General features: G+C 41.5%; 1 protein-coding gene across 5 annotated transcripts in view; it reads right to left on the minus strand.

Moving 5' to 3' along the window:
* Positions 1-2811: 2811 nt before the first annotated feature.
* HPN (hepsin) overlaps positions 2812-25696 on the minus strand; it is a 389596-nt gene continuing 366711 nt past the window's right edge. For 3 of the 5 annotated variants that reach the window (XM_086930020.1, XM_086930018.1, XM_086930019.1), the window contains 4 exons: positions 24571-24693; positions 21166-21308; positions 6983-7147; positions 2812-5226 (listed from right to left, as the gene is read on the minus strand). In XM_086930020.1, coding sequence (XP_086786146.1) covers positions 5188-5226; positions 6983-7147; positions 21166-21308; positions 24571-24693 — 470 coding nt within the window. In that variant the 3' untranslated portion in view covers positions 2812-5187. The remainder of the gene's footprint in view (positions 5227-6982; positions 7148-21165; positions 21309-24570; positions 24694-25696) is intronic. The other 2 variants (XM_086930022.1, XM_086930021.1) reach the window with 1 other exon arrangement.

Raw genomic sequence — 25696 nt, forward strand, 5'->3', positions numbered from 1 at the left:
AAATATTATGACATTAGCAGTTTTTTTCTTCTACTTCATTCAGATACAGCTCTGACTAACATGATCCAGGTGTGCATTTCATAGGTTTTCCCATAGTTTAGTCAAGGATCTAATCTCACAATAAACTCTCAGTGTTGTTTTCTGGCATCATTCCTCTTGGAGATAAAATGGATACTTTTACATCAGTAGTTATCCCAATTTGATTTGCTGACATTTGGTTATTATTTTCTTTGTTTCCCATGTTTGTCTATTAATATTAAACTGTTCCTTTGGAACAATTGTTTTGAAAATATTTATATAATAGAAGACAATTGTGTGCATAAGTGTTTTTTTGTAATTTAACTTCCCTACATTTGTGAATGTTGCATGTTTTCCACATTTTGATAAACACTTCACAGTATGTCGGGACAAAATCTAAAAGATTTGTAGAGTGGCTGCAAAACAGTATAAAACTTAACAGTCTCACTCAAGGACAAAGAGACTGTCTTTAGCGTTGCTAAAATAAAATTACAAGACTACCACGAAAAGCCATACCAAAGCTACTTTCCCTGAACATATTTCACTAGTGAAAAGTGCTTCGGATGAGGCAAAACGTACTGAAATAGGTAGCCATGGTTATACTCATTCTGACCTTGCATCTAGTACACCCTGCATTATCAGTAATTAACGGGTGCAGTGCGTCTTACCTGTTAAATGGCCAATCCATTAGGTGGGCCAAATAAAAAAAAGTGCAATTTATTCCAACCAATCAGTAAAGTAAAATGGTTACTATGAATGAAATGTTCATCATAACTATTGCACTATTTAAAAATGTCACAACATATTTTAAATGAAAGAAAGAAAATTATAATTGATAATTTATATATTTAAAGAAAAACATGTGTTAAAGCATCAATATTTTCCAGGGGATGGAGATTCATCTCATACACTAATATGTTTGGATCAACATATACTCATGTTCACATACATTACTCCTGGCATCAGATCAAAGAGAGAGGTATAATGTATTATTTTGTTTTTTCACAGCTGACATTTTTCTATCGAGAGCCATGTTTGAGTACATGTATGACTTTAATGCTACAGCTAGCTATGGGAACTGAGGCAGAAAATGATCAAGCTAATTCACAGAATTATGTTCAACTAGTGTGAAGAATACATAAGCTTGGTGGTGAAAACCTAAACAGTCATCCATTTAGACACACAACCAATACCTCATGTATCAGGCAGCCGTGGTCAGCAGTAGGAGTTCCTGCAGGGCGGTGACGTGGGGAAGGGGAGGGGCAGGGTGGGGGGTAGTAATGTATGGATTACGGACCTTAACAGGTAAGTAAACATATAAATAAATAAAACAAATTTATTTGCGCGCACTGCATCACCAAATGCGATGCAGTGCATGCAACGAAATTCGTTTTATTTATTTATATGTTTACTTACCTGTTAAACTCCGTAATCCATACATTACTACCCCCCACACTGCCCCTCCCCCTCCCCACGTCTCCGCCCTGCAGGAACTCCTACTGCCGACCACGGCTGGTCTCAGGTCTCATCTGCTTCTGTTCAAATGGTAAAACTTTCCCTCATGAACACAGGAGTGAGGCTTACTCTAAGTCTGTGTTTGAAGTGTACACCCGTTTGGCGAATGAGGGATGTCTGCTCCAGTATGACACTATGATAGAAATAGGTATGCTTTTTTCACCTGTGCCTTATAATTGTCAATATTTTAGCTATTGCCAGTGCATGGATACACAACTGGGTCAATAATCACTTGTTTTTAAAGGCAACTTCTTTGAAACGAATGTCTATATAACCCGAAATTCTCATACAATATAAGGGTATTTGTATTAAAAATCATGAACATGCTATTTCATTTTTAACATTATATTTTGGAATCTAATTTTTTTTTTTGTAGTCATCAATTATACAAAATGTTCAACCAGTTCACTGAATACATCCACAGTGCGGACAACCACAGCCATTTTTAAGTGAGTTTTAAATATATCAGCATGCGATTGATAAAGCTGAGAACACCAAAGAAAAATTCACACTTTTGGGATCTGCTTAGAAAGAACTATTACAAGTTCAATAAGCCAAGGGCTCTTTTGTGCCTGCATCTACCCGGCTATAATGGATCAAACCCTGCTTCTGGGCTGCCTTTCCCTTGTGAGTTGCTCTAGCGAAGAAACAAGAGGTCAGATTTACCAAGTCTTTACAGGAGTGTAGTGTCACCAAAAGTGATGCAAATCATTTCAAGACCTTAAATTGAGATTACTTTTCCTGGGCAAATCTTGATTTGTGCTTGAAAGTAGCCTCAAAGTAATACACGCTAGTGTTTTGTGGTTTGCGTGAAGGGGGCATCCCATGGGTAGTACATGGGCATTGCCATGCAACCTTTCATGGAAACAAAGTCCTACTACTAAGAAAAGTAGACAGAGCTGTGAGCCAAAAATGTACGCCTCCTTGAGTCAAGTGCAAGGTTGGTAAAACATTTTCTTTTCACCAAACATGTCCACTATTGAGTGTACACCACACAAACTAGAAAAGCTTTAATGTAGGTCTGAGCATGGATAGCCTTTGTTTTATACTCAAGGTTGTGAAATAGGGTTGCCTAAAAAAAATTATCCCTCTAAAGACTATTTTTTTTTACTTTGTCTTTATCATGTTTTAGACCTGGCTATTTGAAGAGGCTTTATTTGAACACCTCCTTATAAACTGTTCTTTTTAAATCGCGTTGTGACATCAGGAAGTCGGAAACTACATTCCTATTTGTGGCATAACATTTTTTTTTACTAAATTGATTAGAATATTATATTCTTTATTTTTTAAATGTCTCACTATTTGTACTGCTCCAGAACAAATAGGGGGCACTGGACCCCAATATCTCAACGAAAGAATCTCCTTCCACATACCTAAGAGAAACCACTGATCCGCCAACCTCGCCCTTGCCAAACCCCTGCGCAACTGCAGAACAAAAACGTATGGAAAAATCTTCATCTACATCATGGCCAAGACTGGGAACGAGCTCCTGATCGATATCAGACGCACCCCCACTCTTCACATCTTCGGGAAAATCCTCAAGACCTGGCTGGGTCTTCGAATGATTGGAGCTGTTCTCCCCCAGCACTTTGAAACCCTAACAGTTGAGTAGCATGCTTCGAAATTCCTTGATTGATTAATTGATTATGGAAATCAGGATGTTGTGGGAGCTTAGACTAAGTCATGAACATCTGTGTTCATTCTTCCAGCTCAGCCTTTTAGATTTTCAATAACCAAAGTAGCCTGGTGTAGTAGTAATATCATCTGGTTTAAGAATCAACTACTTAACTGATAGACCACAGCTCCTTCATTACGACTTAGGTGCAACACAAATATCTGAAAAAACAAGCATACATTTTGACAACTTTTTGCTTTTCTTAATACCTCTAATATTCTTCAGATTAAATAATTCACCTTTATGTATAAGCATTTACATTCAACGTAAATATACATTCATGAATATATTGCTCCCATATTTCTTTGAACAACAACAGTGACATCAAATTGGCAAGAGATGAAGCAATCCTTAAGTCCTGTGCTTGAAAAAAGTACAAGGGCTTCTCCTCTGCTAAGGCAAAGGAGCATCGGCCTACTGCTCTTTGAGCAGGAAAAATAAAATGATAATAACACAGTTATCATCATTTTATTTTTTGCAGGTTCAGGGCGGGGTTAGTGCGGGCAGGGCTAGAGGCACAGGGGAGGAATGGAAATGACTGCTTGGCTGACAATCCAGGGCCAGTCAAACAGTCATGCGCACTTTGCATGTTCCCCACCAGGCTGCATTACATAGCCTGATGGGGGACATGCCCAAGTCCCAAATCCCCATCTGAGCATTGATCCATGGCTCTCGGACCAATCACAATTCTGCTTTGCAGAGTTGTGATTGGCTATGGGGAGCCTGGGTGCTTCCTGGTTCCGGGATTTGCTGGAGAAAAAGAGAAATGACGTGGGCAGTGGAAGAGGTAAGTGGTATTTTTTAAATTTTGTTCAGCCACTCCTCTCACCACCGCTCCTCCACTCTCATTCCCTGCCAATCGATACTGAATAATGAAGGAAGAAATGAGCGAATGCTGCATATTTTAGGATAGTATCTTCCATGGTAGGTTCATTCTCACGAAATAGGCACAATATTGATCGCATTGCGAACAGCCAATTCAAGAAAAATAATACTTTTTCTGTTGACTTCACTGATCCCCGGGGGTCGGTTTACTAACTGAAACATATCAAAGACAGATAGGATTTTATGTTAATCCCATATAATGCTTTCATCGTTGTTTATCTTTGTTAAATACAGTCAGCATCATAGACAGATATAAGTAGAATAAAGCTATATTGGGAGAGAGCTTGTCCTCAGGCTAGTGAGCCATTAGACAACAAAAAAATGCATTACTGATGACGGTGAGCTAATAAGATAAGATCATTCTGTGTCCAGCAATGTGTGTGCAAGAACAAGTGACAACACATCATTTCTCCGTCCTACAGTGAGCAGACTGGTTGGCCATTTTCATTTCTACCCAACAACGTGAACCCTGTAATGCCCACCTTTGCTTCTACACTGTCTGATGTGTAATAATAGATTATTAAAAATGGCTTCAATTATCAAGTTCCACTTTTTTTTGCTCTCCTTTAAAAAGTACTCCAAGGAGTATTCTATCATTGCAGTCTAAACTGATATCAAAGTGGTTAGTTAAGCATTCAGGTTACTTTTTCTTTATATCGATGGATTATGTCAATATGTTGGCACAATTCATTGCATACCTTCATTTTAAGCTGTGATGTATTCTCTTGTATACGTGATCGGTCAATTGCATACATTAGTCACCCTGAAGACAGTTTGAGACAAGAAGAAAAAAAAAAGAGCAGCCTTAAGAGTTGTTCCTTTGAGGATGATAAGGCAGTCTTGTCTGTCCACGTTGTATGCAGTAACCATTAAAGGTCAGTGTAAATGATCATATGGTTAATCTTGCATACAGAATCCCTCATAAGACCAAGCATACCATATGAACAACCCCTTTCAACCCCACACAAAAACTGAGCTGGCAGTGCTTGGGATAGCTGTAGGCACTGCTGACTTTGGTGGTTTTGAAGCAGTCAGAATCAGAATCCCTAGCGGGAGGGAATGAAGAGGTCTTCTTCCGTGGATCGTATTCATCATCAGTTCATGCTGATAATCCCGTTGACCTGAGAGTGAATCTGAAGAGATAGCAAATAAAAACATGCGTTAAGTTAAGTGTGAAAAACAGAAGACAAAGAGTGTGAAGAATGGAAGCAGATCATGGAAACAAAGAGCAGACTGGAGATTGGAGAGGTAAAGGCACACAATGCAAAACTTTAAGAGTGACAGGCAGCAGAAGCAAAAGTCAAAAGATAGATAACAAAAAAAATGCAAAAAAGGGAAAGAAAAAAAGGGAATGGAAAGTAATACTAATCGCTCTCTTTTTCCCCTCTTTGTTTGTTCCTTCCTCTCTTTCCCCCTTGGTATCTCCCCCCTCTCCCCGCCGCCTCCTGCCTTTTGGGACGTTCCCCTAGAGTTCACTTTGGAATGCTGGACATGTTGTCAGTTGTGGAGAGTGGATGACAGAATAAAGGTGCTTGAACTTACCGTGCCTCAGTTTCTATCTTTATTACAACAAATGCATTAACAGTATGATATAGAGGAAAGACAAGCAGAGACACGAGAGGAAAATAGAAGAAATGGAATGAAATATTATTGAGAGAAAAGAAGAAAGCAGATTCCAATGTTGGTAGTGGAAGTAGAAGACATATTAGACCAAAAACAAAAGGTCAAAATGATGAAAAATAAAAAAAGGTTCATGAAGTGATTTATACTTGCATGTAAAAGTACTTTTAGCTTTTAACAAGGCATATCCCTTTTCAGAGATGTTCCATTGAAGCTGTGCCTTAAACTGATTTCCAAATGCCATTTGACTTTTTCAGGTGTAAGTATTGCCATACATCAGAATTCGACACACAGTACAATTCCACACTGGGAAAGAATAAGTTGAAATAGTATTCTTTTTCCCAATGGTGAAAACATTTTCCCATAAAAAATCCTCCTCATCTACTCCTCCATGTGAGTGTGTAACCCTCCCTCAACTACTGCTCAGCATCTGAGTTTGGAACATGCAGTGTATTATGACATCTCTTTTAGTGTGCATAGAATAGAATTAGATGTGAGCTGGGTCAGATGTCTTTACAATTCATTAACAATTTGCATATTTGTATTCATCTACATAGTTGTGTATGTTATGTTTACAATTATAAAATGGGTGTTATATAGATATCATAAATCATCACAGTTTAATGCAGTAAATAATAACTACATTTTGTTTAATTGTATTTCTTTGTTTTTACTTTTAAATTTTTTTTAATATAATGAGTATAGTTGTATGCAATGTTAACAGTCATACGACTTTACATCAATTTTATGTTGTTTTAGTTCTTATCTTTTATTAACGGTTTACATTTGTAAAATGTGTTTTATCTCGATGTTCACAATATTAAAATTCATAGACTTTTTATACATGTTTTTGTTAATCTTTTAATATTTTTATAAATAGTTTTGCAATTTGATGTATAATGGTCTACACAACATCAACAAATATTACTATTTGTTATTGATTTGCTAAGGTGGTGTGATTTCGGCAGGTAGTGTTATACCCTTCCTGCATTAATTTCTATTTGATTACTCTGCAGTAACCTTTACTGGCAATGTAAAGTGTGTGACATACTCCAAGGCTTGAGTGAAGTAGATGTGAACCTCATTGGGCTGCAGTACTACTGAAGAAGAAGTGGGTGTAACTTTACTGATTTGCAACTGACATCTCCTTTTATAGGTGTGTTTTTTTATTTGCCTGTTTCTTTCTGTATTCTGTTACACAAAACACCTCCATTGTCTACACAGATGACATATCATTCTACAGGAATATGATGCGCTAGAATGACCAACCTTCATGGCTTGGTAGATCCATTGCTGGTATTCATTCACTTTGGTATATACCCCTGGTTTTTTGGCAAGAGCGCAGCCACTACCCCAGCTCACAATCCCACATAACCGCCAGCGAGTGGTTTTGGAAATGCTGTCTTCACAAACAAAGGGGCCACCACTGTCCCCCTGTAAAAAAACAAAGAAAGCATAATCACTATCATGAAATAATAGTCCTCCTGCTATATTCTATTCCAAGGGCACCCAGAATGAATGTTCCCAAAACATATCCTATCCAACCTCGAAGAATGACTGAGTGACGTGGCCCTGAAATGACTGCATCACACATATCCTAGACAGTTCTTCTTCTGTCTAATTTTAAAGAGTCAAAATGAATTGCAAATATAATGGGCCTATCTATCTAGTGGATGGTGATATGGTCTTGCCTGGCTGTCTTTCCTGCACATTCAGGAAGATGTGAACAAATAGAAGTACCATTACTGGCACAGCTAAAAAATTAAATTGTGCTTTTGTGCCTTTAGGGAATACATACATCTCATTTTAATCTTACATTACCAAGAAGCATGAAAAAACAAGTCTCCAATAATCAAGTTACCATTTAGACTGTTTGTGGTAGCAATAAGTGAACTTTATTTGCAATCTTGGTAGATTAATAAATTTAGCACTGAAACACACATAGATAATGTTTACTCATGTTGGAGGAGGACATAAATAGTGACCTATGAAAAATACTCAACACATCAAGAGATACATTATTGTTACAGCCCTGACACAATAATTAATTTGTGTGCATGTTCTAGATTTGTTACTTGGAGTGTTGGGGCTGTAATACATTTATATAAAAGAAGGAGTTTGGCCCGAGCGGACGAGAAACAGGCAGGGCCATATAAATGGATAAGAAAATGTTTTGCCTAAATCTTTACTTCTTACAAGCTTTTATAATTTATGCTCATAAGCCAAACACATTTCTTTATGTTTGTACCTATATTTTATTTATACCTTTCTTGAGGTCTTGTTTTTATTTTTTCATTAAGCTTTTTTACTGTGAAAAGAATAACTAGTGCACACTTTATATATATATTACAGAAACTGCTTACAAAAGTTAATTTACATTCATTTACATTAGACATACAATACATACTACATCACAGTACACACAGATATATACAAAAAACACAATAAACCAATTGTGACTTTTAGTGCAAATTATACAGTGAGTAAATCAATGTCATAGATTTTTTAGAAAAAAAATCTATGTATCCATAAGAGCACAGAATCATTAATCATATAATTCGTCAATATAGGAAAAAATCCCTTATTCTTCTGTGCTCTTTTTGATGTGCTGACGCGTTTCGAATCTTAGGTAGTCAATGCCTAGATTCTCATCAGGGCTCTCTGATTCTCTGGAAAGATATGAGTGGATATTCTTCTGCAGTTGGGTCTCAGATAACTCTCTGTGTTTCTCTTTTGGTTGAGGAATCTCTTCTGCGATCCCGTGATCGACATGAAGCTGTCTATCCAATTACATTAACATGGCCGCTTATAAACAAATTGGAGTATTTTTTGTTCCTCCAGTGTTGTGGGCCCATGCTCTCCCTATCTTATAGTTTATTCAGGGTTTAAAGACGGTATTCACTATGCTCGTGAAGCGTGTCTCAAGCCGGCGTTCGTCTTTCTTGTTAAGATGCAAACACGGGTCGCATCGCTTCTGAATGCTTTGGGAGTTTATTGTTCAAATCGCAGTTCCTCCTTAAATTCTTCGCTGTATTTCATATCAGTCTATCATTCCTCGATGCCGTGGCAGACATGATGCTGTAATAAAGGCACCCTTCTAGGACTCAGTACAAGAATTGCTCCTGCTCGGCAACTTCTGGCATATTTGTCCAACTCCAAACTCACAGAGCATGCTTGGTTTTCCAATGTCATCATACCCAACATAGGGCCTAATTCCGATGACCATAGGTTGGTGGTTCTGACCACCGGATTTGGATGCAACCGCTCTATGGGTGGTCGGAAACTACCATTTCCCAATAGCAGCTTGTGTGATGGGCATACAAAGCCTGTAGCACAAGTTGGCATTGGGAAATGGATGCATTGAAACATCCGTGCACTGTGTGACAAGCACCATGCGGTGCATGCCACACAGTGGAGGGATGTTTAGGGGAGTGCCTTAGGTGCCTCTTAGCGCAGGGTCAGGGGGGAAGGGTGCCCTGCGAAGGGCCCCCAAAGACATTTTCTGACAGCCTTTCCATGTCAGAATGTCCGACATGAAAAGGCCGTCAGAAAGTGCCATCATAATCCCGATTGCGGAGCCAAACCTGGCTCTGTCACTAATCATATATCATTAGGGGATTATGATGGCTTCCAACGCTCCAACGGAAGTGCATCTAAACTCACCCGCAGGTTTCATTTCAATGCCATCATCCAAATACGGTGGTCGAACTGAAAGCTGTGATGTCGGGTGACATTGTAATAGGATACCAAGTTTCTTCAATATATCCTGGAAATGCATCTTTTCAAAGGGGACACCATTTCTTTGCGCACACTATTCCTTTCCACTTTAAGGTCAAGATGATTTACTTTTAGAAACTGTTTTCCAACAAAAGGTCTCAGTGGCAGCAAACACCAACACCCCACCACGACCAAATATTCTCTACAACTAATCTGATTTAGAGAACAGAGAATGTGGTTTTCTTATAGTGAGGTTACTTGTGGCCCTGCTCTTGGGGAAACCATTGCATGATGCAGATATTGTTAGAAATGGCATGGAGAATCATTCTTTTAAGTGCTCCCCTCCAATACCACAGGGTAGCTCTTTTGACACAATATCAACTGGCTTTTTCCTTGCCCTGGTCCACCATGTGGATGAATGTGGAACAAAAGATTGGGATGCGCTAAAGTGTTACAAACAAATTCCAGTTACAAGGTTGTAAGCGCACACAGAATACACAACTCTTCTTTCACACTCACATATTGATGACAGTTATTTTAATTTTCAGCTTTCAGCTTGGAATAACTACATTTTCCAGCTCAGTCATGATGAGACAGTTGAAGAGAATTATAAAGCTCTCCTAATGTAACACGTTAGGTGCTGGTCCAGTGCATTACTGTGGCTACTTCATTCACTTTATTGTGCAAGTATATCTCTTCAGTCTATATCTGTGGACTGCTTCATTCGTAACATTTGGACTGTCGTTTAAACTTTGATTGACTTGGCAGCCACCTTTCATTTTCCTTGTAGTTAGGAGCCCAGCTGTGTAAATATCCTGGTAAGTTTATATTCCACAGTTGGGTGTGGAAGAGGCCTTACCAGACATTTATCATCCACTCAGTAATTGAGTGTTTTCTTGTCCCTCGTGTACTTCACAAATGAGTGAAGTTCCTTGCTAACTCTGCCAGGAATAATTACAGATAAATCTTAATGTTCCAGAACTGGAACATCGTGCAATTACTGACTTTAGAAACCTAGAACCTTAGTTATATAGAACACAAAAAACCTTACACTCCCTCAGGAATACAGAATGTTATTTCCAAACAGGTCAGTTTTATTCTTTTCCTCATACATGCTTCCTTGCTTTTTAGGTGAAGCGTACAGCACTTTCACTGCAGGATGATCTGTTTGTTATATGTACTTTGTGGGGTTTGACTAATCCCATTGCTGCTGATTTGTTGAGGAGAGTGTCACTCAGACAAGCTTGCCTTTCAGTGGGTTAGTTGTTTCTATGTCCCACCTTCTTGTGGTCTTGTACCTCCCCTAGAGAATTTGGCTAGTGATGCTTTTGGTTGGTCATCACAGCGCATTCTTCTTGTCCTGCTAATGCCCTGCCTCCGGGCTCCACCCACTACTTGTGCGACTGATCTCCTGTTTTTTAACTGGCTTGTAGTAGTACTCAATGAAAAGGAGAATTTCAATGCAGCATCCATTTAATAACTTCTTTGGTTGTTGCAGTAATCATACACTTCTGCGATACTAAATGACCAAATATTCAATTTTGAACAATTTAACATGCTGCGCCTCTTGCCCAACTCTTGGTCTAGGTGTGGTGGTCCTTTCAATATGGCCGCCCAGCCCTCTTGGTACTCCCTTGAATTCACGGACTGAAAGCTGCACGAAAATTATAGATTAGCCGCACCTCCCCAAAGGCCAAAGCCCAAAACCTAATTGCTTTCTCTGTTTGGCGATCGTTCTGCCTCATTCGCAAAAGTAGAGGAGACGGGGAGCTTTTACCACATCTGCGTTTGAGTATTCCATCGTGACTGACTTGCTGGAGAAGATTGAGAAAAAAACAGGGGAATAGAAGAGTTACATTGCAGTGAATAAGATGCCACGCGTGTCTCTTTGTCCTAATTTTAAAACTACTCTGGCTGTGTCGTAAAGAGAGGGTGTCCTGATCGCTCAAGTCCACAATCAGATTGTTCTCCAAGCTGAAAGCTATGACAAGGGAGCTACTAATCATGACAAGTTACTCTGCTCTGCTACTTAGGAAAGGTTTCATGAAGGTGTTTTAATTTAATAGACTATTACAATATCTGCGTTTATTGCTGCTGACGCTGACAAAATGTGCATTCCCAAATGCTGCTGACCACTCAAATGCAAGCCTGCCATGCCTGTTGTCAGTGTACCGTGAAATTTGTCTATCAAAGAGTGCCTAATCTAGCTAGCCAAGAGGCTAGCCTTAGATGCCTATTGTAGGCTAGGGTAAGTCAAGTCTTCCCTGACAGCTGCTGACTAGTAAAGGGCTGGCGTTCACTCCACAGCTACTAAACTAACATTGGCCATGAGTCCTATTAGCTCGGGTGAGATGGTTCCATCAAGGAAGCTCACGGATCACCTTGTTTGAAGTAGAGGGGTTAACACATTGCCTATCATAGGCATTTGGTTTGACACATTTAGTGAGCCCCAGTCAAAAAGCACACTTGATTCAGTCCTGAAGGAAGATTCATGCTTTTCACTATGACTTTAAGTTTGTATAAATGACCTAAAATATCCCATCCTCCCTGTTAAGTATGGGTGTAGAGGAATATCTGCGTATGGAATGAACTTCAAGTTCATACCATGGCTATTGAGCCCACTTCCTTAACAGGGTCCGAAAGCTTATAGTAGTCAGTTGGGATATGGTTTGGGTAAAACATCAGTTAACTTGAATGACACTTTCTCTCCAAAATTGTGCCGCAAACCATCAGTGGAACTGGAGTATTGTATTGTCCAAAGCTTGTTTGTTATGTTGCTTCAATTCTGGTGCCTGACTTTAAATTAATCAACAACAAATGGCCTGTCCCTCCTGACACTCTTATTCTATTCTTTTTTCAAGGGATAAAGCGGTGTACAATTTTTAATACCACAAGCCCAATATTTTCAGGCTATTCACACCTACGCATGTGTCAGAAGCTAATAAGGTACACACAAGATACTAATAAAATTATCACAATACCATCACCCACCAAAAGTCTGATGGAAAAAATGTGGGAGAAAGAGTGAGCCCCTCATGGAAGAACCGCCAATGGGCTTTTCTGGCTCGCAATTGCCAGTATACCCATTTATCATCATCGGTAACTCACTCGTATAAAAGTGGAAAGGAAAGACAAACATAAGAAAAAGACCGACAACATAAACCAGTGCTTTTTCTCAACATCAGAACCCGCTATCTGCTGATTGTTCAGACCATAGCAAGTCAACGTGAACCCTTGCTATTTTAACGTGCACATACACCACACCCCTCCTGAGAAATGAAAATGTGGATCTCACACAATTAAAATTGAAGAATTCACTGGCCACTCTGGATTTATTCTGGGCTGTGAATCCTCCAAATTAAAAACGACTCACACCAAGCACACTCTCGTGTGAGTCATAGTCGCCAACATGTTTCGTTGCTCGTATTTTACGCAACTTCTTCAGGGCAAACAGGGGTTATCTACTTCAATTTCCACTCTTTTTGTAAACCACACCTGTGATGGTAAGAGAAACAAAGCGCAAATAAAAATGATCCAGGGGTTCAAGACCCTCACATACCTGGTATCTTGGTCAAGGTATAGTACACAGCTGTGGCACTCAAGACAACTGTAGCATAATCACCTGGGGTTAGCGTCTCTCACGCGTACCTACTACCCCTCTCAATGTGTACATCCGTGTCCTGGAGGATCACGTGTCCCTCTGAAAACCCGCAATCGTCAGGTATTCTGGAATTTGGAATTTGGAATTTGGAATTGGATTTGTAGAGCGCATAGCTACCCTTGGGCATCCCAGCGCTGAGAGGACCTAGTTTTTCCAGGGGGATGGGGACCGGTCGGATAGACAGGGATTTAAGGGAAGAGCCAAGTTTTTAATTGTTTCCGGAAGGAAAGGAGGTTATGTTCTCTCCTCATGGCTACTGGAAGGGTGTTCCAGAGCTTTGGCGCGTTGTAGGCGAACAAACGGCCGCCGGATCTTGCCTTTTTTATTCTTGGGATGTTGGCAAGGGCAAGTGCATCAGATCTTAGATTTTTGAAAGACTGGTGGGGCTTCATCAGGGGTCTGAGGATTGGGGGGCCTTTGTCGTGCATAATTTTGTGCGAGATGCTTAGCGTCTTGAAGGTGATGCGCTCCTTCACTGGGAGCCAGTGTAGGCTTTTGAGGGCTGGTTTCGCCGAGCATCTTGCTTTGGTTCCTGTAAGGACTCTAGCTGCCGTGTTCTGAGCCACCTGAAGTTTCTGAATGACTGATGCAGGGGCTCCCAGGTACAGGACGTTACCATAGTCTAACCTGGAGTTGACCAGTCCCTGCATCAGTAACTTCCTGGACTGGAAGGGGATCAGGTGGAGGATCTTTCGGGACATGCGAATAAGGCCGAAGCAGGCCCCTGAGGTTTTTCTGGCCTGGGTTTTGAAATTAAGGTCCTGGTCGAGCCAGATGCCTAGGCTTTTGACCTCGGTTTTTGGGGTCGGGTAGGTACCCATGCAGGGTGGCCAGGAGAGATTTGTAGGTAGTTTGTTCGGGTTGCCAAGGAGAAGGATCTCCGATTTGTCACCATTGAGTTTTAGTCGAGAGTCACACATCCATTGTGAGATTCCTTCGAGACATCTGGCGAGATCTTCTAGGCTAGTGTTCGATTGATTGATGGAGACCACCAGCTCAGTGTCATCAGCGTACATCACTGTCTTGACGCCGAAAGGGGTGATAACGTCTTCAAGGGGGGACATATAAACGTTAAAAAGTGTGGGGCTCAGGGAGGCGCCCTGGGGGACCCCACACTGCATGGGCAGGGCTTTGGACGTGGAGGTGCCATCTGACACCTGAAAGGATCTTCCCTCAAGGAAGGACTTAATCCAGGCAAGGGCAGAGTCGGTGATTCCCACTCGCCTTAGCCGGTGGACCAGGATGGCGTGGTCCACCGTGTCGAAGGCGGCACTTAGATCGAGGAGGATCACTGCCACTGATCCTCCTGCGTCTATGATGCTTCTCGCCTCTTCGACAACTGCCAGTAGGGCGGTGTCAGTGCCCTGCCCCGGTCTGAAACCGGTCTGGGAGTCACGTAGTAAGTGATTCGACTCCAGAAAGATGGATAGTTGCTGGTTAGCTATTCGTTCGGCCACTTTGCTGATCCCGGGAAGGAGCGAGATGGGTCTGAAATTGGAGGGGTCCGTGGGGTCCAGGTGGGGTTTTTTCAGGAGGGCTTTGACGGTAGCCTTCTTCCAATTGGCTGGGACGGTGCCCTCCTTGAAGGAGGCATTGATGAGGTTGGTGAAGGGTTGGGCTACAGTGGGGGCAACCAGTTTTAACTTGCTGATGGGGGCTGGGTCAGATGGGGAGCCACTTTTCAGAGTTTCCAGTTCTGCACATAAAAAACAAACCAAGTTCAATCAGTATACAGTCACACTTCTAATTCGGCTAGGTACCCTGTCTGCGATGTCAATACAACTCAGTCATAAAAGCAAGGGATTAAATGACCACCCGTATTTAGCACAGCGCCCATCCGTCAAACCCGCTTGTAACCGGCCGATAATCTTTAAAGTAATCCCGGTGGAGAAGCTAACTTATTACTCTCACCGTTTGGGGTAGAGCCTCTTACCCATGTGGTATTAAAAATTGTATACCGCTTTATTCCTTGAAAAAAGAATAGAATAAGAGTGTCAGGAGGGACAGGCAATTTGTTGTTGATTTGTTGATTATGGTTTGAGTGGGGGGCCGCCTGCACCCTCTTCCTTCCCCCTGAGGCTCCAGTCAATTGGATATGATTTAGTACGGCGGCCCAGACGTGAGAGTCTAACTGCGGTAGCAGTTATTTCTTGGGCACACACAAGGTTTTTTAAGAATTGAGCCTAGTACACTTTATTGTGGCCTCGGTGACTCTGTGCATAATCTGCCTATTTGGCTCACTATCTGGTCCTAAACATTGTCACTGTGAGGAGGGAGGAATTGTCTGGCGTTCTCAGACGAGCAAATAACCTTAATACTGTCTGGCCCCTCCCTTTTACCCGACGTTCCGTTGGGACCTAGTTCCACAGCACGGGAGGAATGGGATAAGTTATCAAAACTTAAAAAACATCGGATCTGAGTAGCCCAACATGGGGCATTGATGACAGAGTATTTGTGGGCTGGAGCAGCACCCCCAAGCCTGATAGTAAAACTCGAACCAATTTTTTTTTGGGAAGATAGGCAATTCCGTGTGGACTGGAGTTTCATTTCGAACAAATGCACACGGGATTGGCTCATCTTAATTATTAACACTGCTAAAAGACTTAGTGATGATTTACTAAAAGAAATACTTGACTTGGAAGAAAACATAAAGAATAATTCAGCACTCACCGATGCCAAGGAACAGTTAGATAGGATCCAAAGTGATTTAACTGATTACAAGACTTATATGGTCAACCAGAAAATAAGGGGGCTTAAAAAGAATCTGGATAGGTTCACTCACGCATGGGCATTTCCATACACTGAGGATCAGTACTACGATACACAAACAGATCAGTCTAGACAACCCAATTTTCAGAAGAGGGGGCAGTATCTCCAACGAGGGGGGAATAGACAACAGCGACGAACACCCAACAACTGGGTGTTCGATAACACAAGCAGTGAGGAGGAGGATGCACCCACTCACCCGGCCCCTCAAAATACCAATAGGGTTAATTTTGCACCAGAAACAAGGACAGACGAGGACTTGGGAGCCCTGTTGAAGTATTTTTTAGGTCACAATCAGAGAGGAACGTGGGGTGCAGGCAGCCAGGTATTCAGAGGAAGAGGCAGGGGCAGAGCACAATTGCAGCCCAACTGGCAACAGTACTCCCCTCGGATAACCCGCAACAGGGGCAGGACTGGCCAGCAATGAGTCCGGTTGGAGAGAATATGATACCTAGTGATATTGTGGTAAACTTGTCTGATCATGTATGAACACCAGCAGAAATAGGAGTTTTAAATAAGGGACTAGGATATGTCCCGACTCCACGACATGACCCTTTTACCTGCAGATTAGAACTACATGAAATGATGAGGAAGATCAAGTTGTATAAGTTTTTCTCCGATAAAGAAAAGGTTGATCAATCGGTGTTCAATACGAATCTCCACCGCCCTTCAAATTGTTGTCCACCTAGTAGCTCTTTGGGTCCAGAGGTGGCGGTGTTTGAACAGAAAGTGCTCTGCGACATCGCTAATCTGGAGCAAGTTCCACACCAAGATCGTGGTTGCAATATGAGTAAGCAGGACTGGCAAGCTGTTAAATCCCTACAAGAGAACACACTTTTGGCTATAAAACAAGCTGATAAGGGGGTGCTGTTGTGGTGTTAAATACATGCGACTATGAGACAGAAGTGCTGAGACTATTGAGTGTACGCACTAATTATCATCCCCTGGCTAGGGATCCCACGCCCGACTTACTTGAGATGATTACCAGAATGGTGTCAGATGCCTTAGAAAAGAAGTGGATAACATCAAAAGAGGCGGACTTTATTGTCAACAAAAAGTCCCGCATTCCGGTGTTTTACATCTTGCCGAAGATCCATAAACCCCAACGACCACCGCCAGGACGCCCGATAGTCTTGGGCATTCAGTCAGTACTAGAGCCTTTATCCCAATTTGCTGATTTCTTTTTACGTGAAGCAGTGATCACCCAGGAGTCCTATGTTCAGGACACGACTGACATTCTGAATATTCTTGATGGATTGCAATTTGATCCCGACTTGCAATTACTAGTGACTATCGACATCGAGTCACGCTATACCAGTATCCCCCAGGACGCCACGCTGGTGGCAGCAGCACGGGCCCTGGGGGAGCTGGAGTGGTTTTATGATACACCTGCCACTTTTGTCATGCAATGTATTGAGCTTGCATTGACAAAAAACTTCTTCGAGTACAAAAATCAACTATATATGTAGGTGTCTGGTACTTCTATGGGGGCCACATTTGCCCCAAGTCTGGCTTGCATTTATGTGGGCCAGTTTGAGGCAAATGTGGTCCTCCATCAGAGCAACAACCCCTTCAGGGACCATATCTACCTGTGGAGGAGTTATATTGATGATGTCCTCTGTATCTGGGCAGGTACAGAGGACCATCTCCTGGACTTCCTTACATGGTTAAATCAGATGGATGATTGTCTGAAGTTCACTTGGTCTATCAATAGAACTACAGTAGTTTACCTTGATGTTGATATTCTGGCGGTTGACCGCAAACTTGTCACGACTGTACATCATAAAAAGACTGATAAGAACTTGCTGCTCCATTATAAATCTTTCCATCCCCAAGCCTTACGAGATAATCTTCCCGTGGGGCAATTTTTGCGCTATCGGCGCAAATGCTCCACCACGGAGGCTTTTGTGGAACAGTCTGAAGAATTGGCAGAGAAACTGTCTGCTAGATCATATCCCAAGAAGGTTGTGAAGCAAGCCTGCAAACGCGCATTGAATACGCCCCATGAGGCACTCCTTGAAAGACATGTGAGAACCAAACAGGAGTGCATACCGGTGGTTACGACCTTTGATCCCTTATCCACCAAATTGAGACAAATTGTGAGGAAACACTGGTCGATTCTTGATACCAGTGTTGGAAAGATGCCACCTCCACGATTTGCCTTCAAAAGAGCTACTAATTTGAAGGACAAATTGGTCCATACTCGGACCTTAAATACCTCCTATACAGACAGGTTACCGCCGGGCCATCGCCCCTGTACCAGCTACTCAGCATGCAATCTGACAACAACTACCAAGTCAGTCACCTTGAGAAATGGTAGAATCTGGCACTTTACCAGGTTTAGCAATTGTAATACTGTAAACGTGATCTACAGATTAACTTGCAAATGTGACCTCCGCTACATTGGACTTACATCGAGGAAGGTGAAAGTCCGCATTCAAGAACATCTCAGCACTCTAGGAGCAAAGAAACTGACCACGAGACTGGTGCAACACTTCAATGAGATGGGACATGATCCCAAGGATCTGGAGTGGGTCGTACTAGAGAGAGTAATGTGTGAGAGTCACAATGCTGAAAGTATTCTGGCCAGAAAAGAAGCACGCTGGATTTACCAGGAACAGGTTGACCAGGATGGGTTGAATGACTCGAACGAATGAAATAAGATCAGTAAACGATGAGTATAAAAAATGGAAGGTCTCCCCTCTGGGCTACCAGTTATTGTAGTAATATGTTAGATCATGGTAGTACTATGCACTACACGTAGGACAGTGGGTCTTGTTTACCACGCTCTCAGATCAACCTGAATCCATTCTTCCCCACAACCATCATTACTGCCACATCCCTGTACCTGGTCATCGTCTGTGGCACCTCCTAGCTCTGCAACCTCATCGGTTTCACCTAACCCACATATATGTCATAAGTGCATGACATCACCTCAGTGCAGTCACAGTTAGGATGTTTTATAATGGGATGACAGGCTGCTCTGACCCGCTAAAATAACTTAGTCCTGACCTTCATTATGTACAGAGCTGCTCATTTTGCCTTAGTGTTATTTCAGTCATCATTAGGGTTGATAGTTTTTTTGAATATGTTGTTTAACTGCCTCACAGACCTGTATTTAATCTGTTTGAATGTTCCTCAATTTAACGTGCTCCTAGCATTTGTTAAATGTTAACAAAAACACTGCCAAGTGCATGTTCTATTTTTTAGATCCATGACCACCCATATGCAAAGTAAAAGCAGGGGCATAACTCTAGGTGGGTGTTTGGGGCGTGGCACCCCTCTAATTATTGTGTGTAGTCATTAATTCAACTCAACAAACACAATTGCACAATGCACCACACACATCCAATCCACACTACAGAAGTCCACGTCATGCCACAAACTTTAACAGAACACCACATAATTAAACTCCACTGCACTCAACAACACAAAATACCATTCCACATAATTACACTCCATGACACAATCCCACTCCACATAATTCCAGTACAGCCATTACCACATAATTACTGTTCACATTATTCAACTGCACATCATGTCACATAATTCCACTCCAGAAATCCGCTCCACACCACACAATTCCACACCGCAAAATTCCACTAAAATTAATTAATTAGTAAACTGAGTGCCATTGCATTGGGTGGCTCCTTGGGGTGACTGAGCGACTCCGACACGGTATCGATAGCAGTGAGACCTTTGCGCTTATTCTTCTTGATTTAAGCACTGCTTTCGATACCGTGTCCCATTCCATCTTATTGGAGTCTCTCTGCTCCCTTGGTGTTGTTGGACCTGCGCTTGCCTGGGTGGCCTCATTTCTCAATGAGCACACCTTTCAGGTTTTCTCAAACAAAGCTGAATCTGCGATTCACTCCTCTGCTTACGGCGTCCCTCAAGGGTCTATATTGAGCCCTCTGTTGTTCAATATTTACATCAGACCACTTGCTTCTATCGTAGAGGACGCCGGTCTGTCTATATACTCATATGCAGACGACACGCAGATTGTGTTTTCTTTGTCTAGCAGCAGGGCTCAGGACACTTCTGCCCTTAAAACTGGCCTTTCTCGTGTTGCAGCTTGGATGCAAGCGCATCTGCTAAAGCTCAACGGTGACAAGACCGAGGTGATCATACTAGGCAAACATAAAGATCTGTGGGGCTCTAGACACTGGCCCAGTGATATGGGTCCGCTGCCTACCCCCGTGCCTGTTGCTGGTAACCTCGGTGTCCTGATCGACGATAAACTCTCGATGAGGCAGCAGGCAACTAAGGTCGCTGCAATCTGTTTTAATACTCTACGCTGGCTGCAGAAGATAATATGGATGATGCCTGAGTCCACTCGAAGAACTGTCGTACAAGCCCTTGTGATGTCCCGCATCGACTATGGCAATGTGCTCTATCTAGGAGCAGATAAAGCCACAATCAATAAACTCCAGGTTGTACAGAACTCAGCTGCTCCCCTGCTGCGCAATGTTCCACGTAGAACGTCCGCAATGCAAGCTCTGCGTGACCTTCACTGGTTAAAAATTTCTGATTGTGTGGTCTTCAAAACTTTGTGCTTCCTATTTAAGATTCGTCAGGGTTTTGCTCCCATCTACCTGCACAATCTTGCCCAGCCATATCAGCCTGGCCGCTCTCTTAGGTCATCCAACAATGGCAATCTTGTGATTCCTAGAATCCGACTGGCAAAAATGGGAGGCCGTTCATTCGCATATCTAGGACCTAAGATGTGGAATGCTCTCCCGTTGGCGCTAAAAACAGAAACTAGTCTTCTTGCTTTCCGCAAAAAATTGAAGACTCTTCTGTTCTAAGTTCTTCGGTTCTGTTTTTCTTTTCTTTCAGCAATTGCTTGTTTTCTTCTTCAGTCTGTCCCTGGCGCCGGGAAACCCATTGCGGGTAGCTGTGCGCAATACAAGTTCAATAAATAAATAAATAAATAGCTGTTATCTACAACAGTTAAAGCCCTCAGAAATTGAAAGTATGTAAAAAAAACTATTATTAAGTCTTGAGTACTAACCATATATCAAAATCTTATAACACTTTTTTATCATAAGTTCTCAACATGTTGCACAGCAAACACAATGCTCTAAAACATAGATTAAAGATATTGACAAAGCCAATCGATCTGGCTAAAAACTGATATTTTCCCAAAGATGCTATGCCAATGCTTGTTGGGATATGTTGCAATACTGAAGTTGATCTAGGAGTTACCTATGGTTCTTAATACGACCATAAGCACTTGACCAAAATATTGTGTGATTCTGGCTAAATCCATACACCGCCTCCTAGTTTGAACAATTTAGGCCCTTACCTGACAAGCATCAATACCACCATCAGTGTATCCGGCGCAGAACATCTTATCAGTTATCTGGTTGTCATAAAAGTCTGGACCATTGCACATGCTGCTGCTCATGATGGGGACGCTGGCCTCCTGCAGGATGTCAGATGGCTGGCCTGTGTCAGACAAGAAGAGTTTAAAAAAGAAATGGTTGAAGGTATGCATGCTTTCACTCAAGTTTGAGGATGGAAAAAGTCTTAAAAACATAGAATAAACAAAAAGAAATGAAACCGTCTGTTGTGGTATTCTTAATAGGAGATGGTGAAAATAAGAGAGGGCATCAGGGTGACTTGTACATATAATTCACCCTCTAATGTGTCATTTGCAGCAATATCTAGGAAACAAGTTTTTGTTGGAGTTCATGTATCTTCTCGACGTTTTTCATCTTGAGGAACCGACAGGCTCAACATGAGAAGAATTTAATTTTAAGACGCTACTCTAGAAATCATATTCCTGATGAAACTGCTAATCCTACATACATGGACCATGTTGCTCTAGACTGTATCGTACAAATGTACTTGTGGCCGTATTAGAAAAACGGCACAGTATTAGGATAAGCAAATGTGTGCCAACAATCTAAAAAGTTCTCACCAAAAATAAAAATTAAACTACTTGATGTAGTATTCCAGACAGACATTGGCTAAAACATAAGAGGATATAAGGGAGACTACTAAACAATCCTCCTTTTTATTGTGTCATTTGCACAAGTAACTAGGGAACCAGTTACAGCTGGAGTTCATATAACTCCTCTAAGATGTTTATCATTAGGAACAGACAATCCTAAGACCCTATAATTAAATGCCAAGAAGCTACTGTACAAACGCTTTACTAATGGACTGCATCCTACAAAAGGACTTGGGGTCTTATTACAAATAGTTACATGGTACAACTTCATATTGATGCACCGGTGCAAACAGGGGCAGTGCTCTGTACTACTGATATTGCACTGCCCACACAGCAGCCTCATAGTTGGGGAAGAGTATTAGTGAAAGATGAACTGGCCAATTGAAGCAGCTGTTTGTTCTTTCACTGTGTAGATTGCTTTAACCTGTACTGCAAAAGGGAGCCAGGGATCCTCCTGGAAGGGGATGCAGTGAGTACCTACATCCGCATGCAGGATGATGTCTCGGGGTCTGTGAGACTCCCTTCCCCTGTCCATAGGGCTGCTCTCATGAAACCAACTGGCAGTGTGCCACCTTTTCGAGACACACAATTAGTGCACTTCGTCTTGGCCTCTTTGACCCTGTGCCCATGTCCATAACATGGTGAGCCATACAGGCATAATGTTGCCCTCTTTTGCATTAGACCATGTCCCCAGGCAAATGGGGTAACACCCCTTTAGAATAGCCCTGGCAATATGTGCGCCAGCACAAGGGTCTATGGGGACTTCGAGTAATACCGCAGTGCACCAGGGCCGCAGAAAGTGTGTAACCACACCTGTAGCCCCCGTGAGGCCCGCAATGAAATATGGCCCTGGGACTCATTAACTCTTATGCTAAGTTCAAATAGCGATATTAAAACATTTTCTTTTTAAGTGTAGCCATGGAAATCTTTACTGTCTCTTGTTTAAGAACCGACTTTACATTTTTCAGGTACATTTGCTACATAACACAATATGAGTTTCTTGTTCCCATGGACATATTATCAGAAATTACACAGAAAAGGTAACCTAGAAAGAAGTATTTTTAATGTATTCACTTAATAGTTAATAATTTACTTAATTAATATGCAGCAGTAGCTATTAACACATTTGTAATGCTAACTAATAGCAATCTAATATTTAAATGACAGTTTAAAGAATTTATCTAATAGGAAATAGGATCTGGGAATGCAGATATCCTGTTGGTTGCCACCTGACAGGAATGGATCCTAAAGATTAAATGGGCGTGTTTAAAGAGGCAAATAATATGACATGGGCAGGTCCATCAAACCTGGTGGAACAATTTACCTAAGTACAAAAACCCTATGTCTGACAGCCGTCTGGCACTTTCCACTGCGTTCACCCAGTTGCAAGAGCTTTACCTACAACGGAGACAAAAAGATATTCTCTGACCTCTAATGAAAGGGAACAACAGAACCGAGAGGAGGGTGGGAGGGCCATATATCCAGTTTTGTCAACTATTATTGCCCTAATTTTAGTGACTCCCTGAATGTTCTTGTCTAGCACATTCTTCAAATTAACCAGTAGAGCAAATGCTGTTGATCTTTTGTTTAAAAAATATATTGTACTGGGAGTACACGGGGTTGTTCTCCTCATCATCAGGTAGTTGTCAGTCCCCTTATTCTCACGTTTTCAGGCTGTGTTCTTTAATCTGAGTCAAAATGTGTATCTCCCACCGAACTCACTTATTCCCCAAAGTATTTGCACTTTTTCTTAGAACAATCATCAGTCGTTTTGCGGTTCCTATGAGATAATCATATCCCCCCCTAGCCAATTCCTTAAAACTTTACACTGCGATTGTATACTTGTGTAAGATTGTTAAGATAATGCTTCTTTCCTCTTTTCTGTGATTTTATTGCTGTTTTTATGCCGATGTTATGACGTACATGCTGTTTGTATGGTGGTAAGACCCACCCTTTTATGATTTTTATAAATCAAATAAAAGTATTATCAATCAATCAGTCACCAGTAGCAGTTCAAATCATGCTTGTGAGAGGGTGAATAAAGTGCATGTGAAAAGTTGCCTACTAATGATGTGCTGATTCACCCAATTAGAAGAGTTGATATTGGTATTCCTCAGGATTTCATACTGATAACAAAAACCATGGTTTCTCCAATGAATACAGCATTCATAAAACCCCTAGATCGAAAGTGGAAAATTGACAGGGTATGTCTTTTTACTGGTTTTCACATTCAGAGGATTGCAGCACCACACATATAGCAATCCCGGGCCCAATTCACGTAGGTACACTTACACTTATTTTCCTCTTCAAAAGGGTACTTTATGAGCTGTATCTTTACGACTGTGGAGTCTCTGCACTCATTGGTGAAACTGTGCACCCTAAATGATTGAGCAGTCCTTTCTTTTTATGCTTACCTTTGTGAATCAGGCCCAGAGCCTTCTAATCTTATACATTAGGGGTCCCCAAACCGGTCCTGGAGGGCCGGATCCATGCCAGATTTTTAAAATTACTACATGTATCTCAATGGGGATATCCCAAAAACCTGGCATGAATCCGGCCCTCCAGGACCGGTTTGGAGACCCCTGTAACATCAAAAAAGAAGACATAGGTTGCTGTTAGTTGGATTTTATTTCACTTGTCAGTATCAGTAACACAAAACTCACATTCACAAATATTTGTGTTACAGGCAATGAGAGACTGCTTGTTAGAACAATAACGTATGAAAGAATGCTCACTGAGCTCAGTTATACTTACCATAATATACAGTATTACCCCAGCCGGTCACTGAGCACACCTTGCCATCAATCAGCTCTTGTCCCATGGCAGGAAGGCAAGCTGGCTGCACATACTCTGTGGTCAGTGGAGAAGAGGCAGGTCCTATTAAAGCCAGTACAGGAGAATGGTATAATTGTGCACATTGTACATTATAAAATACCGAGAAATAGAGTGATTTGTTGTACCCAAGATTGGGCACTGGACTGGTGTCATTTGACTACTGTGTCTACTTGGGGACTAAAGAATTCAACTCTGCATGAGAATGAAGTTATATCCTCAGCTTGAGCTGGGCTAAAAAGTTTTTCTTCATTCCGTGGGAAGTGGACACTGACTACAGCACAAATCTGCAAAATATCTCTAATCCTCTTCTGTCTGGAATGGATCAAAAATGAGATGGCAGACAATGTTGTGTGGCCTTTTACTATTTACAGCTATTGTCTGACCCCTTTATCTGTTCCTCTGTGGCATCCTTTATTTTAACTGCTCCAAAAAAGAGACGTTCAATCTGCGGATCCAATTAATTGTAATATGAACTTAATCAAGTATGAATTTTTATCATATGTTTTGAAATTGTATAGGTATTGTATCTTAACAATTATCATACTGTAAGGATGTGGAATGTTTTTATCTTTTATCCTTTTATACATGTAGTATACTTTTATGCCTTCATCATGTCGGCAAAATAAAGTTATTCTGACTTCTGAATGAGATGGGAGGCGATGGACAAATAGCAATTTGATTTTTCTAGTTTTTTCATGAAAGTAATGTTTCTGTGCTATCTTCTTGCTCTCTGGTTATGGTTTCAATATTATTAACCTCAAGAGCTGTGCACAGATGAGTAGGTCCATCAATTTCACAGAGCACTTTCAGAAAATAAACCACCTTTGGAATGAGTTCAGGTGGTATATTTTGGAGAAAGTTACTATAAGTAGAAGAGGAGGTAACCTAGATGTAATTAAGAAAATGAAAGAGCGATGGTGTATGTGCCACCTTGATACCTTTGATAAGGGCATTAATACTCGTGAAGAGTGGATGAAACTTCTTGTCAACTAATAGGTAACAAATAGTTGGCACCTGCCAAAAAAAAAAAGATCTCCCCATGCTT

The sequence above is a fragment of the Lissotriton vulgaris genome, chromosome 7 (assembly GCF_964263255.1).
Source record: "Lissotriton vulgaris chromosome 7, aLisVul1.2, whole genome shotgun sequence".
NCBI classification, from domain to species: domain Eukaryota; kingdom Metazoa; phylum Chordata; class Amphibia; order Caudata; family Salamandridae; genus Lissotriton; species Lissotriton vulgaris.